This window comes from Nerophis ophidion, linkage group LG15 (genome assembly GCF_033978795.1).
Source record: "Nerophis ophidion isolate RoL-2023_Sa linkage group LG15, RoL_Noph_v1.0, whole genome shotgun sequence".
NCBI classification, from domain to species: Eukaryota; Metazoa; Chordata; class Actinopteri; order Syngnathiformes; family Syngnathidae; genus Nerophis; species Nerophis ophidion.
The window spans coordinates 39,891,055-39,908,554 of record NC_084625.1 but is presented as its reverse complement, the minus strand read 5'-3'; the positions used below and the strand labels follow the sequence as shown (position 1 = coordinate 39,908,554).

The 17,500-nt window shown below is 38.9% G+C and overlaps 1 protein-coding gene across 5 annotated transcripts in view; it reads right to left on the bottom strand.

Annotated features, from left to right (window-relative positions):
• LOC133569658 (microtubule-associated protein 4) overlaps nt 1-17,500 on the bottom strand; it is a 237,986-nt gene that overhangs the window by 141,665 nt on the left and 78,821 nt on the right. For all 5 annotated transcript variants that reach the window (XM_061922162.1, XM_061922163.1, XM_061922166.1 and 2 more), the window contains exon 3: nt 8,201-8,251. In XM_061922162.1, coding sequence (XP_061778146.1) covers nt 8,201-8,251 — 51 coding nt within the window. The remainder of the gene's footprint in view (nt 1-8,200; nt 8,252-17,500) is intronic.

Here is a 17,500-nt window from a genome sequence, read left to right as displayed (position 1 = left end):
CCTAAATCACTAGTGTCTCAAAGGGCTGCACAAACCACAACACAAACCACTACAACATCCTCGGTAGGCCCAATATGATCACGTATCGTTATTACAATATAGATGATATATCCATGTATCAGTATTATAATATATATTACATAGTTCTGTAACAGTATTATAATAGAGATAATGTAATCATGTATCAGTGTTACCATAGAGATGATATATTCATGTATCAGTATCACTATACAGATGGGGACGGTGTGGCGAAGTTGGTAGAGTGGGCGTGCCAGCAATCTGAGGGTTACTGGTTCAATCCCCACCTTCTACCATCCTAGTCAGGTCCGTTGTGTCCTTGAGCAAGACACTTCACCCTTGCTCCTGATGGGTCCTGGTGAGCGCCTTGCAAGGCAGCTCCCACCACCAGTGTGTGAATGTGTGTGTAAAGGTGTGTGTGAATGTGGAAATAGTGCGCTTTGAGTGCCTTGAAGGTAGAAAAGCGCTATACAAGTATAACCCATTTACCGTGTATATCACTATTATAATAATTACGATATATTAATGTATCTGTATTATGTAAGAAATGATATATTCATGTCAGAATTATAATATATATATGATATATTAATTTAGTATCATAAATATCATATACTCATGTTTCAGTATTATACTAGAGATTATAAAGTCATCGGTATTATAAAAATTATATATTCATTTCTCAGTATTATAACATATGCTATAATTATGTAATATAATAGAGCTGATATATTCATGTAGGCTGAGGTTTTTTTTCTTTTCCCACAAATTGGGAGTAACTTTTTCCCCTCCCTGCAGATTTTTCTTTTTCCCATCTTTTACAAGGCGCTGCCCATGTGGCGACCTAACAGGGTTCTGTCCGGTCTCTTACACATCTGTGAACGCACCATTAATGCTGAAAGGTACATACTGCACAGGTTTTGGAACAACATATGTTGCCATCCGGGCAACATTATCATGGACGCCCCTGCTTATTTCAGGAAGACAATGCCAAGCCAAATGTTACAACAGCATGGCTTCATAGTAAAATAGTGTGAGTAGTAGACTGTCCTGCCTGTAATCCAGACCTGTCTCCCATTGAGAATGTGTGGCACAATATGAAGCATAAAATAAGTTCCCAAACGTTTACTGAGTGTTGTTAAAAGGAAAGGCCAAGTAACACAGTGGTAAAAATGCCCCCGTGCCAACTTTTTTGCAATGTGTTGCTGCCATTAAATTATAAGTTAATGATTTGCAAAAAAAAAAAAAGTTTTTCAGTTTGAACATTAAATATCTTGTCTTTGCAGTTTAGTCAATAGAATATAAATTGAAAAGGATTAGCAAATCATTGTATTCTGTTTTTATTTACCATTTGCACAATGTGCCAACTTCAATGGTTTTGTAAGACCATTTTAGTAGAAATTATGTATGTATGTATTGGTGATATAATGATAATATTTATCTATGTATTAGTATTATAATAGAAATAATATATTCAGGTGTCAGTGATATGAGATGAAATATTCATGTATCAGTATTATGACAGAGATGATGACTTTCAGCACATGCATACTTGAGCTCTGTTACCATGACACTACTGTTTCATCATTAAAATGCATCAGGAGATAACATGCATATTAATTATTTACATGCTTAAAAACACCAAACTCTTAAGTTAGGCAACAAGCAGCCTCATGCACTAACACCAGTTTGTGAATATTTCAGCAAGGAGGTTAGTCAACTATTCTCACTATCAGCTCAGCTCAACACTGTATCAGATTGTTTTGTTTATGCTTTACTGGGCAGCCCATGAAAATATTGTGACAATACCACGGCAAAACAGCTTGGGTATTTATACTGATGTCGGTAATGAGTCACGTTGGACCAACACTTTGGCAAATTAGTGGACTTTAAACACATTGTGGACATTAAGACTGGTAAAACTGTATAATGTCTTATTACGATTGCTGTGTATGTCATTATAAATATGTATTAATTATTAGTATTTTTGGCTTTGTCCTGGCCAAAGATCCAAATAAAGGATAAAAAGTAGTAATCACAATCAATAATTATACTACTGTGCTTTGTCAGTGCTTTGTAAAACAAAGTGTTAGTAAAGTAGAAGAGAAGACAATACTTTTTCATACTATCCTCTGTAGCGCCATCGTCACTCAACTATTAATTATGTGACACTAATAAGTCTTTATTCACACTGTAACTAAAGTACCCAACAACGATTATGAGGGATTTGTACTTGTACGTGGTCTCGTTGGACTGTTATCCGTTGATTAAAGTGTGTAAGATTGATTTTTACTATGAGATCACTGCAAATCCTTTTTTTTCTTTTTTTTAAACAATGTGTATATATTACTTTTCCCAAGCTCTCCCTTCTCACAAATACAGTAGTAGGATTTATAAAAGTGACAAAAAAAGACACTATAAAAAGGAGGGGGTTTTCCACTTCAGATACAATACCAATATTGAATCCTTGATCATTGGTCGATACCGATATGGATCCGATACCAATTGAAAATTGTACATACTGTTATCATTTTGCAGTGTGGAATGTTGGAAAAGGTTTGAGCAAATGAAATTAGTCAAACCGAGAACAATGGCAGATATATTTATTGTCAACAGTCTGGAATGGCGTTAAGCTGTGTTTTAGTTGAAGTGGAGTGGTAATTGTTCATGGCAATACCTCACCACTACAGTAATTTGTTAAATAAAGCTTGTTTGTTACTGAATACATTCTGATAAACTTATGCTTTGTAGACTTTATAATAATATACACCTGTAATTATATTATTTGTATTTAAATCATCCATCCGTCCATTTTCTACCGATTGTGCCTTTTCGGGTCGCGAGGGGTGCTGGAGCCTATTTTAGCTGCATTCAGGGCGGAAGGCGGGGTACACCCTGGACAAGTCGTCACCTCATCACAGGGCCAACACAGATTATATGTCTTATATTATAAACATTTAAATTGACAAATGTGATGTTGTAGACTGCAATAAGGCCACTTACTCCGTATGTCTCGCTCGTGTGCTATTGTGTGCTTAGCTGTTGAGTAGCTGCCAGCCCCTTGTAGCCTATAGCCACCATGATTACCTTTAGTAAATTACTTGAAAAAAATAAAATAAACAACCAACCTTGTGTGTTTATTGGAGAACATTTAGTTGTTAACTGGCAGTCCAGCTTTGCACAAGTACTACTTAGAAGCAAGCCGATACTTGTTTTTTTTTTTTGCTGATATCGGACACGTCTTATACATTGTCGAAGCTTCTATTTCGAAGAGTATGATTATCAAACATCGGCTAGCTTGAGTGTGACGTAGTGAAACAAAGAAAAAATGCTTTGTACACTTCAACCGCACAACAGAGAGTCGCCAGCTAAGAAGAGAACATTTGAAGATGAATGAATCAGGAAGGACAATTTTATCCACACAGTGCGGTAACACATCTGTCAACAATATGGATGATTGAGTAGATAGATGATGAGGGATGTAACGATTAACGGTATAATGATAAAATGCGGTAAAATTCTAGACGGTTTTTAATACATTGGAGCAGGTAAAAAAAAAGAATGACAAGTAATCAAAACAAAGGCACGTTGACTAAAACGATAACACAATTAAAGGCCTATTGAAATGAGATTTTCTTATTTAAACGGGGATAGCAGGTCCATTCTATGTGTTATATTTGATCATTTCGCGATATTGCCATATTTTTGCTGAAAGGATTTAGTAGAGAACATCCACGATAAAGTTTGCAACTTTCGGTGCTAACAGAAAAGCCCTGCCTCTACCGGAAGTCGCGGACGATGACGTCACAAGTTGATGGCTCCTCATATATTCACATTGATTTTAATGTGATCCTCCAACAAAAAGTGCTATTCGGACCAAGAAAACGACAATTTCCCCATTAATTTGAGCGAGGATGAAAGATTTGTGTTTGAGGATATTGATAGCGACGGACTAGAAAAAAAAAACGCGATTGCATTGAGACGGATTCGTAGGTTTTTAGAGACATTTACTAGGATAATTCTGGGAAATCCCTTATCTTTCTATTGTGTTGCTAGTGTTTTAGTGAGTTTAACAGTACCTGATAGTCGGAAGTGTACGTCCACGGCCGGGTGTTGACGCGCAGTGTCTCAGGGAAGTCGACGGCAGCTTTATCGGCGGTCCAAGCTCAGCTTTTTTTCCGGTAAGAAGCGACTTTTTAACCACAATTTTCTCACCGTAAACCTGCTGGTTGACATTCGGTTGGGATCCATGTTCGCTGTGACCCATAGTAAAGTTTCACCTCCGTGAATTTTAAACAAGGAATCATAGTGTGTTTGTGTGGTTAAAGGCTAAAGCTTCCCAATTCCATCTTTCTACTTTGACTCCCCCAATATTAATTGAACAAATTGCAAAAGATTCAGCAACACGGATCTCCAAGATACTGTGTAATTATGCCGTTAAAGCAGACGACTTTTAGCTGTGTTTGTGTGCAGCGCTCATATTCCTAACAGCCCGTGACGTCAAGCGTACACGTCATCATTACGCGTCGTTTTCAAGACGAAACTCCCAGGAAATTTAAAATTGCAATTTAGCAAACTAAAAAGGCCGTATTGTGTTGCAATGTTAGTATTTCATCATTGATATATAAACTATCAGACTGCGTGGTGGGTAGTAGTGGGTTTCAGTAGGCCTTTAACTGACATGTTAAAAGTATAAATACGAGACAAAAAAGTTGACAGAAACAAAATGCAATCATATTTTAGTATGAAGTAGTTTTGTCTTGTCGATGGATGAGACAAGTCGGGAATATGTCCAATCACAGCTCTTTGGGGTGGAGGTTAGTTATGAACGAGATCCAATCGGATGCTTCTCCTTGCGAGATAAAGAAGTCACCACCAAAACCAAAATGAGTGGATTTAACATGTTCCCCATCTAAACATGTTTACACCTGGAAGACAGTGAAGAGAACACTTTTCATTTTTACTGCTATGATGCCATCAGCAGGGGAGTCACCATCGATCGTGAGAACAACACAGCTGTATGTCAAATCTATTATTTGCTGCTATCAATGTTGCACCTGAAACTGATTGTGTGCTAAAATTTGATTCTCGCCGCCTAGGGTTGTACGGTATACCGGTACTGATAAAGTACTGTGGTACTATTTCATTGAAAACTGTACCTTTGAAAAATACAGGTACCGTTTTTTCATCCACAGTGGGGATTACAGAGCCGAGGCGCAAGATGTTGAGCGTGTCAAAACGCACACACAATGTGCATACAGACAATGAAACGCGGAGAGGAAGAATAGCAAAAAAGCGGCAATTTTGCTGGTGAATAAAGAGGGTGATGAAGCGCAATGTGGGAGTATTTGGGCTTCAAAACTAACAATAAAGGTGACGCTTTAAACAAGGAGGCGCCGCGCTGCAAGTGTTGCTTTAAAACACGCCTCGCCAAATGTGGCGATGAGTATTAGCATTTTTGCTTCAAACTTAGGTAAACATTTAAATAATGAGCGGTCAGATCTGCACAAGGAGTTATAAAGAGTGACAAGTAATAATGTAGTTGTTACAGCTTTCCAGCTGTTCTGCTCCCTTGCAGTCCAGGATCACAGGGCTAATATATATTAAAGTAAAGTTAAAGTACCAATGATTGTCACACACACACGAGGTGTGGTGAAATTTGTTTTCTGCATTCGACCCATCCCCTTGTTCACCCCCTGGGAGGTGAGGGGAGCAGTGGGCAGCAGCGGTGGCCGCGCCCAGGGATAATTTTTGCTGATTTAACCTCCAATTCCACCCCTTGATGCTGAGTGCCAAGCAGGGAGGTAATGTGTCCCATTTTTATAGTCTTTGGTATGACTTGGTTTGAACTCATATTTACAATAACCATGAATATAAAGTTGTTTGTCTTACATGTACCGCATTTTTCGGAGTATAAGTCGCTCCAGAGTATACGTTGCACCGGCTGAAAATGCATAATAAAGAAGGGGAAAAACATATATACGTCGCATTGGAGTATAAGTCGCATTTTTGGGGAAAATTTATTTGATAAAATCGAACACGAAGAATAGACATTTGAAAGGCAATTTAAAATAAATAAAGAATAGTGAACAACAGGCGATATGACGCATAAATAACCAACGGAGAAAGTGCCTGGTATGTTAACGTAACATATTATGGTAAGAGTCATTCAAATAACTATAACATATAGAACATGCTATACGTTTACCAAACAATCTGTCACTCCTAATCGATAAATCCGATTAAAGGCCTACTGAAACCCACTACTACCGACCACACAGTCTGATGGTTTATATATCAATGATGAAATATTAACATTGCAACACATGCCAATACGGATGGTTTAGTTGACTAAATTGCAATTTTAAATTTCCCGCGGAGTTTCTTTTTGAAAACGTTGCGGAATGATGAGGCGTGAGCGTGACGTCACGGACTGTCAGGAAATATTAGCTCAGCGCCAGTTACGGCTAAAAGTCGTCTCTTTTCATTGCATAATTACACAGTAATTTGGACATCTGTGTTGCTGAATCTTTTGCAATTTGTTCAATTAATAATGGAGACTATAAAGAACAATGCTGTTGGTGGAAAGCGGTGTATTGCAGCTGTCTTTAGCACTGAAACACAGCCGGTGTTTCTTTGTTTTTAACACAGAGCGGTCAAGCAAACATGTTTCTCTACGTCAACCAGCATGTTTTTAGATGGGAACATTGTGATATATATCTTACCGGAGACGTCATTGGATTATTCTTCCTCCTGCAGTAGCTGTTTAAAAGGCAGCTGTGAGCGTGGCTCTTCGGCTTCTCTCTGAGACACTGCGTGTTCACCCCAGCCATCCGACCTCGAGGTAAGTCTTTACAATCTCACTAAAACATTATTAAAACAATAAGCAGATAAGGGATGTTTCAGAATTATCCTAGTAAATGTGTCTAATTACATCTGAAATGCTCACACTGCCGCCGCCCGGAGCCGTCGCTTTTTATTTTATTTTATTATATATTTTTTTTCCTAGTCCTTCGCTATCAATATCATCATCCACAAATCTTTCATCCTCGCTCAAATTAATGGGGAAATTGTCGTTTTCTCGGTTCGAATAGCTCTTGCTGCTGGAGGCTCCCATTACAAACAATGTGAGGACGTGAGGAGCCCTCACCCTTGTGATGTCATCGTATGCGACTTCCGGTAAAGGCGAGGCTTTTTTATCAGCACCAAAAGTTGCAAACTTTATCGTCGATGTTCTCTACTAAATCCTTTCAGCAAAAATATAGCAATATTATCCCCGTTTAAATAAAAAAATCTCATTTCAGTAGGCCTTTAAATCTTCTTCCTCGATGTCGCTTCTAAACAACTCTGCCAGCTCCAAAAGTGTGCGCCGCTTTGTTTTCTGCTGCATATTTCACTACGTCCAGCTTGTAATCTGCAGTACATGATTTCCTTTTCAGTGCCATTTTTGTTCAGCCCTGCTCAGTTTTTTATAAGTTACCGCCAACGTTGAAATGATCCATTTTAATAGCTACAGCAGTAGCATATAGCATTTGCAGTTAGCATTCCATGACCCACAATGCACTTCTGCCATGACCCTTCCCCGCCGACCTCTTATTGGTTGACATGAGTGTGACGATTGCTGACATTTTCCTCATCTCTTCCGCGAATGAGATAAATATTATTATTTAATATTTTATGGTAATGTGTTAATAACTTCACATATAAATCGTTCCGGAGTATATGACGCATTCTCAACGCTCAAACTATGAAAAAAACTGCAATTTATAATCCAAAAAATACGGTAGTAGTCCTTTGTGGACAGACAAAGCCCAAGCAATGCAGCTTTGACAAGCATTCGAAAACATTTTATGCTTCCCCTTAAATATTTTTCTGCAGCCAGGTCTGACTGCGACCATGTTACTTGTTCTTCTTCTTTTCAATATTGTATTATTTTATATGTCCATATATATCATTGATTTCCTGGTTGGATAAGTCCCATCTTATTTGAACAACCCTTGTATTTAATTTCAGCTGAGCAGATATTTTTTGTTGCATGTTGACCCTCCTGCTTGTATTCACGCACAAACATTCAACAAAAGGAACAGAAAAAATAGTGTACATCTATCAAAAGTGAATGCAGATAATGGAGCGAGACAAACAGTATGACGAGTGTCAGAGGAAAGTGTGAAAATGTTCTTACCAGGCTTTTGCACGCCCTGAGCTTGCTGTTGTCCATTTCCCAAAGCAGTATCTGTGTGCACAAACACATGAACATATTACTTTCCATCTGACAGCAAGGAATTAATTAAAAAAGTAATAAATCCCACTTCGCCGTTGCCTCTGACTGGCTGACTCATGTCGACGCAAGCGGTTGTCGACAAAACTGAAACCAAAACTCACAATGACTTGTAAATGTACTCATGACTTTAGCCACAGACATGATAAGTAGAATGGATAGCGATATAGAGGATGTTCGTGCCTATACCACCAACGTTGTTGACATGGTTTCCTCCCAATGTCCATATTTTTATTTCATTAATGATATTGTATATTCTTAGCTAGCAGAGCTGCTGTACTAATTTGCTTGCATATTTTGACCACAATGACAATGAAACATTGGTACATCTTTCTTCTGGTGGTCTAAATTGGGGGTCAGCAACCCGCGGCTTTTTAGTGCCACCTTTGTGGCTCCCTGGACCTCTTTCAGAGTTGTGTGAAAATGGAAAACAATATATTTTTTGTTTGAATATATTTTCTGTAGGTGAACAAACATGACACAAACCTTCCTAATTGTGAGAAATCCCACTGTTTATGTTATACATGCTTAACTGATGAGAGCATTTGGCAAGCACCTTTTTGTCCTAATAATTTCAGCGATCCTTGAACTCATCGTAGTTTGTTAACATGTACAACTTTCTTCGATGCTTCCACAGAAAGATGTGTTTATACCACTCCTTCTTTGTCCCATTTTGTCCACCAAATGTTTTATGCTGTGCGTGAATGCACAAAGATGAGCTTTGTTGATTTTATTGATTTGCTGGAGTGCTTATCAGGCATATTTGGTCAATGCGTGACTCCAAGCTAATCCATGCTAACATGCTAATTAGGCTAGTTGTATGTACATATTGCATCCTTATGCCTCAATTGTAGGTTATTTGAGCTAATTTAGTTTTCTTTACTTATATCCTCTGTGTATCCATCCATCCATCCATCCATCTTCTTCCGCTTATCCGAGGTCGGCTTGCGGGGACAGAGCCTAAGCAGGGAAGCCCAGACTTTCCTCTCCACAGCCACTTCGTCCAGCTCTTCCCGGGGCATCCCGAGGCGTTTCCAGGCCAGCCAGAAAACATAGTTTTCCCAAAGTATCCTGGGTCTTCCCTGTGGCCTCCTACCGGTCGGACGTTGCCGAAACACCTCCCTAGGAAGGCGTTCGGGTGGCACCCTGACTAGATGCCTGAACCACCTCATCTGGCTCCTCTCGATGTGGAGGAGCAGCAGCTTTGCTTTGAGCTCCTCCCGGATGGCTATCTCTGTCTTTATCTCTAAGGGAGAGCCCACCACCCAGCGGAGGAAACTCATTTCGGCCGCTTGTACTCGTGATCTTCTCCTTTTAGTCATAACCCAAAGCTCATGACCATAGGTGAGGATGGGAACGTAGATCGACGGGTAAATTGAGAGCTTTGCCTTCCGGCTCAGCTCCTTCTTCACCACGACGGATCGATACAGCGTCTGCATTATTGAAGAAGCCGCACCGATCCGCCTGTCGATCTCATGATCCACTTTTCACTCACTCGTGAACAAGACTCTAAGGTACTTGAACTCCTCCACTTCGGGCAGGGTCTCCTCTCTAACCCGGAGACGGCACTCCACCCTTTTGCAGGTGAGAACCATTGACTCTGACTTGGAGGTGCTGATTTTCATTCTAGTCTCTGTGTATATAATTTATATTCGCCTGGTTCATGATACATTATCTGTATGTAATATTGGCTGCATTTCTCATAGTTGTTAGTGTGCCATGTTGTTCCAGCCCACAGAAAACGTTACACAGCTTGCAAAGATTGTAATAAATCCATTAGAAGAAGACAGCCTGCCGTTTCCTTTAACTTGGACACATCTATACCTTTGGCCATTCCGAATTAGTAATTTCCAGAAGTTATCGCAACGTCTGAGTAGCCTCCATTTTACTAATGATTTCCAATGTTGCAAAAATGTGTAGAATAAAATTTAAATTTAACATTTCTGTCAACGAAGATTCGTGTCAACCTTTGATAGTAGGCTAATATACCATATTTCTTTGAATTTCCACAGGGCATATAGTATGCGCCTGCTTTGAATTACTGCCGGGTCAAACTCGCTTCCCAAAATAATTAGCGCATGCTTAGTATTACCGCCTGGTCAAACTCATGACGTCACGAGTGACACTTCCCCTGTTATAATTTTCAAAATGGATGAGGCTGATTTCAATACCGGTAATTTGAAATCGCATAAAAGGAAGAAGATTAGGAGCTATTCAGTAGGATTTAAGGTCCAAGCTTACATCACACTCAAATTTTTACTGCATACCTTTGGTAAGTGCCGGAGTGAGAAGAGGTTTTAAAATACTTAGCGCATGCTTACTTTTACCGCATGCCTTTGATATATGCAGGAGTGAGAAGAGGTTTTAAATAATTAGAGCCCCGGCTGCAATTCAAGGATATACAGTAGCTAATATAGACACGTACATTATGTGTTGCCTTCATTAGAACACTAATATAAGGCTTTTAATTGTTGGCGGCTCCAGACAGAATTTATTTATTACTTATTTGGGTCCAAAATGGCTCTTAAAAAATTTTGGGTTGCCGACCCCTGGTCTCAATGAATCCAGGTTAGCACTGAATGCTTTTATTAAGAACCATTAGCAAGCGAGTGTAGGTTGTATTGTTGTGTTATTACTTAGTAGTAGGGGTGTAACGGTACACAAACATTTCGGTTCGGTACGTACCTCGGTTCAGAGGTCACGGTTCGGACCATTTTCGGTACAGTAAGAAAACAACAAAATATAATTTATGGGATTATTTGTTTAACAAATTTGCTAAATCTTCCACCAAAAATATTTTTGGGGTGGAATATTTGATGTGAAGTAATCGGAAACTTGGATAGGTCAATAATTCATAATAACATTGATTTTGATTCAATATTATGTTATGAGCAATGACAGTTTGAAAGAAAAAAAACAGCTTTGTTTTATTAGTCAACGTTGCAACTTTTTCTAAATTACATTTAGCCTTTAAGCTTTTTTTATTTCATATTTTGTTTATGTTTTTGTTTATCTTAATTGTATTTTTAGAATGGGCCGTGGGCCTTTAAAACATTAGCTGTGGGCCGCAAATGGCCTCCGGGGCACACATTCGACACCCCTGCTATAGATAATAAAAAATAAAATCTGATAAATCTATGGGTAAAAAGCAGAGCCTGGAAAAGCATGCGCGTTTATCAAAACTCTCTCGCTCTCTTCCCCTCCCTCACGAATGTTGCTGCGTGCAGCACTTTTTTTTGTATTTAACCCCTTCTTAACCCTGAACGTACATTGAAAATACACGCAACCCTAACTTAAAATGTCGGACATTCAAGGCATTTAAGAAACTCCACCTGGACAGCCTCGCAAAGAGGACATATCCGGTGAAAAGAGGAGGTGTGGTCAGTCTATCATAGCCCAGTCGTTGCTAGCATGCCATGTGTTGTTTTTTTGATTGACTGAAACTTTTATTAGCAGATTGCACAGTACAGTACATATTCCGTACAAGTGACCACTAAATGGTAACACCCGAATAAGTTGGGGTCCACGTAAATCAATTCATGGTGCCTTGGTGTGCATTGTTTACACAACGTGCGGTGCTACTTAATATGTCCGTGTCCTTCGGTACACCTCCGAACCGAACCGAAATCCCCGTACCGAAACGGTTCAATCCAAATACACGTACCGTTACACCCCTACTTAGTAGTCATGTTGCTGCTTCGTGACAACAATGATGAAGTTAATATTACAACACGTCAACACAGACAGAATATTTTTCATAGAAATGGCATATTTAACGTCAAGGAAAGTGACAAGAAAAAATGACTTTACCAATCATTCACAATATTTATGTGAGACCAGAACACACATGGTTTTCCTTTGTCTGTGTGCTCTAAATCTCAATAAACTGCTAACAAGAGGCAGTAATCAATGCAGGTATTGGCGATTCCACTAATTCCCCTATAAAGCACTCTTGGTAAGAGTCTCCGCCCTGAGATCGGTAGGTTGTGAGATCAAACCCCGGCCGAGTCGTACCAAAGACTGTAAAAATGGGAGCCATTACCTCCCTGCTTGGCACTCAGCATCAAGGGTGGTAATTGGGGGTTAAAAAACAAATATAATTCTCGGGTGCGGCTAACGTGACTGCTCACTGCTACCCTCTCCTCCCAGGGGGTGATCAAGGGTGATGAGTCAAATGCAGAGAATATTTTCGGCACACCTAATGTGTGTGTGTGACAATCATAGAAGAAGAAAAAAAATGCCAACAATGCCCTATTTACATGCTTTAAACTGCATAATAACCTCTATAGTGACATTGCTATTAGAGGAGCTAACACAGAGGAACGATGTACGATAGCTTCTGGAGTTGCTGCTGCTCAATCTCCTAAAAAAACTTAGTAAGCACCTTGGAAATTCCACACACTACCAACTAAAATTCCAGACTGACTGAATCAGTGGATACACTGGCTCTTAACTGGATGACATCACTAAGAAACCTAAGCAAGGTGCTTGTTTCATTGCAACTTTTTATTTATTTATTTATTTTTTTAAATCTGAGTGGGGATTCTGTTGAATTCATCATCTAAACATTAAACAATAGTAATGTGCTGAAATATACAACCATCCCATCAGTCGACATCCCAGTGAGAGCGGACCTTGTAAGTCACTGTTTTATTATGCTCGTATTTTGTTGATGAAATGTTTAATACCTGTTACAGCATTAGTGCTACATGATTGTATAATGTTTCACTGTAAATAGATCTGCTTAGCACTCCGCTTATAAAACTTGTAGCTCATCCTCCGTATTGTGAGGCTCAAAAAGATAAAGTTCTGGATCATCATTTGTCCCAAAGTATTCATTGAGGGCTCTCACCAAGTCATGTTAGAAAAAATGTAAGCCTTTAAAGTTACCGAAAATGAAAGAGTTGGCCATTTCTATGATAATAATGACATTGTAAATAATAAAATTTGTGTTATCATTGCATTGATATTATTATGTTCTTTACTGGGCCACCATCATATATTTATAAATGACTTGTCACATATATGTAAAGACATGCCAGGCTAACAATAATGTAAACAACACTGCCAAAGCCACAATTGGTTTATAGTAGGTGTGTGAACCATCAACAATCAATATCAGTGGCAGAAATAGAGGGCCTCTAAAGCAACAGAGGGCCCTAAGATCAGAAATAGAGGGCCCCAAAATCAAAAGTTGCATTGGGCCCCAAAATCAAATTTTGTTTTGTGCCCCATGAAGGTTTGGGCCAGCTCTGCTTCCAATAACCAAAATATTGTAAAAATTACAGAGTTTTCCCTAGATTGCCAATACGTAAGTGGCGGTGGGGGCGTGGCTATAAGCGTGGTCAATATGAAATCATCATATATATGACATCATGATCTATTTGATATGCAATGATGCATGGATTTTGGTCTCCTGGGTATGACGTTAAACTACATCCAGGCATGAGATGGGAGGTTGTGTGTGGGGTTAGTGAGTCCATACTAACGTCTATAAAATGCACACAAAGAACCGTTTGCACCTTCTCTTGTGACTGGCGGGCGGTCAGCGCCATAAAGCTGAGCGGGTCCCTGGGTAAATGGGGCGCGGACAACAAACAGGACAGACTAAGTTCAACAGCCCAGTAAGGCAATTAGTCTAGGAGAAGGATCTCTGATATAAAATACCCCTTCCAAGCCAGCGTGGAAGGTGTAGGCTAATAACCAGCATGAAAAGTACGCCAAATGGCAGAAACATGCTGAGGCTTTCGTCCAGCAGTGGACTGACAACGGCTGATGATGATGATGCATGGATTTTAAAAAGGCTAAACAAATGCGTAATGTATAATCAAAACAAATATGTGTTATTAGTTATTAATAATGGCATACATGTTTGTTGTATTATCAGAATGAGCTTTATTGGCAATGTTTGACAGATAATTTGACTTGGTAGACTGTGTTCTCTTTGTCCAATGCAATTTCAATTGTTGGTGCTTTTTGTAAAAGTTTCACATTATGCTCCCCTCCCTAAATGTTGCAATTTAGTTTTCCAAATTTGTAAAACTGTCTTGATTTAGAGGTGAACAAAAACACCTTGGTGTTTTGTTGATATTCCCTTGAATGAAGTCACTGTAAAACTAACTACACTAAGGAACGTACAGTATATACACACACATTACTATTTTAACGAATCTGGAGGAATACAAAACTTAATATTCACCATGACATCTATAAAGAGAGCCTCCAGGCCTGCAATTTAGTCTTAAAAAGTGCTAAAGAAACATTCTTCTCCAATATCATAAACAGCAACACTAATAAGGCCAAAACCCTATTCGCAACCGTTGACAGACTGACCAACACCCCAACACAAATACCAGCCGAACTACATTCCATGCAGAAATGCAATGAGTTTGCGTTCTTTTATACCGATAAAATTGAACGCATCAGACGCGCCATCAATATCTCAAGTAAAATAGCTGGACCACCACCCCATTTAGACAAAAGTAACAGAGCAATGATGGCAAGCTTTAATGCCATAGACCAGGGGCGCTCACACTTTTTCTGCAGGTGAGCTACTTTTCAATTGACCAAGTCGAGGAGATCTACCTCATTCCTATTTATAATTTATATTTATTTATTTATGAAAGAGACATTTTTGTTAACAAGTTAATGGTGTTTAATGATAATACAAGCATGTTTAACACACACAGATTCCTTTCTTTCAGGAAGACAAGAATATAAGTTGGTGTATTTGATTCTGATGACTTGCATTGATTGGAATTAGACAGTGGTGCTGATAACGTCCGCATTTTCAAATGGAGGGAAAAAAAAGTCCTCCTTTCTGTCCAATACCACATGAAAGTGGTTGGATTTGGCATCTCATTTGTCCAACTTGCATACTCATTTTTAAACACTTTGTTATGAGAGTAGCATATGTGTGTGGCCCTTTAATGTCTGGCAGCAGATGAGTGACGTCAGTGACTGTGCGGGTGGGCAAGCAAGTGAGAAAGCGGTCGCTGAAATACATTGGCATCAAACTCCGTAGCTTGCTAGCTTGTGCACGCTAGCTTTCTGAGACTCTTATTTTGTTAGAACAGGCAGGATGAAACAGGTCTTTTATGGTGAAGACAGGAACTGTGCAGTCGGTCTTTAGAGTTTTGACAGTAGGTACGGAGTCTCTAGAAATAAAATGTGTTTCTCTGCGTCCGCCCTGTTAGTGATTTTTTTCTTAAATATGAGCTCGCGGCAGCCAGCGTCATCTCACAAGATCCTCGGCTGCCGAGAATGTCAAACAACTGACGAAAGTGAAGTCTTGGTATGATTGATGATTGCTCATTTTTATGTATATTTTTTAATGCCTGGCTTGAGATCGACTGACACACGCTCCGAGATCGACCAGTCGCGTAAAGTATCAAACAACAGAAGAATAAGTGATTATTACATTTTAACAGAAGTGTAGATAGAACATGTTAAAAGAGAAAATAATCAGATATTAACACTAAATAATCAAGTAGGTTAATAATGAATTTTCTACCACTTGACCTTATTAATATTGACAAAATAATAGAATGATAAATGACAATATGTTACTGCATATGTCAGCAGACTAAATTAGAAACCTTTGTTTGCTTGCTTACGGATAAAAGAAAAGTTGTCTAGTTTTTATTTTATTTAAGGACAAAATTGCAATAACAATCATATGTTTAATGTACCATAAGATTTTTTGTTAAAATAAAGGTAATAATGCAATTTTTTGTGGTCCCATTTATTTAGAAAAGTACCGAAAAGTACCAAAAAGTTTTAAAAAACATTGCGGTACCGGTACCAAAATTTTGGTATCGGGACAACACTACTAGCATTGTTAGCCGTGTTCTGCAACCAATTTTTCACTATTTAAAACGCACAGACAAGGATTGGGGATGATCAACAAAATACAAGAAAAATGCAGTTTTCCTTGAAGCGCGTTCTGCTGCATACTGTATGGTCTTGATTTAACAAATACAAATACAGGGGTTAGTGCATGTGTCTCACAATACCAAAGTCCTGAGTTCAATCCCGGTGTCAAGCCAAATTTGTGCCCAGCCGAAATAAGTGCTCAGGGGGGTGTGTGCATGCACGCACCTGCGCAGTCCACAGGTGCGGCGAGCAGTTTTTTGGCAGGGCGGCGTCATTGACAAACCAACGTGTGTGTGTAGCGATAGAGAGACCGTCCACTATTTTTAAAAGCTTAACTCACCAAAATGAAAACTATTGATCTTATTTGTTTCATCCTGCCGTTTCCCCATATTTGTTAGCCTAAGACAATATATATCACAGTAACCTTGGTATGATACGGTTTTTCTTACACAGGGTATCTGCAGGTTTCAGCAAGTCAAATTTAAGACTTTTTAAGACCTTTTTACTGCACCTTGAATGAAATTTAAGACGGAAAAAAATAATAAAAAATCTATAAATATATGCGATGGTTGGGGATCCCACTGTACTACAACTTCAATGACAATCAGTCAAGTTTACTTTTTGTATGTTTATTAATAAACAAACTGATAAGCACCACTCTGCCAAACAGCTTATCAAAAATCTTGAGAGATCCAAAAACTTTGACAAAACAAACAAATCAACATCAACGCCAGTAAAAACATAATAACCGAGGTGAGGGTAAAAATAAATTACATTTGGTCAATAATAGTGCAATAATAGTGCAAAACAGTATTATAACATCAACAACAACACACTGAACACACACTCAAATGAGCCTCAGTTAAGCTTCAGCTGGCTGTTCTCATTCACGAGTTCTGCCTCTATTTTTTTCAGCTCACTCATTTTTTCTTTGTATCTCTTCAAGAGAAATCACTCACTTTTACTCAAAGACGTGCCGTAACTTTTACTCAAAGACGTGCCCCCGAAAAAATAAAATAAAAAAAATGTCCCGACAATTTAAGACCATTGAGTACTAAATTTAAGACCATTTTAGGAATTTCTAATCAATTTAATACTTTTTAAGGCCTTCATTTTAGATACACGAATTTAAGACTTTTTAAGGATCCGCGGATAACCTGTTATAGCTAACAATATCAGCAAATCCACAGGGGCAATATTTTGGCAAGCCATCCCATACACACTGTATACAATAGGGTGGGTATATTTTTCGCTCTTAAGGCGCTAAATATATCCCCCGACACGCTTGGGCACTCATTTCGCAGCGACCACTTATTTCGCTTGACACCG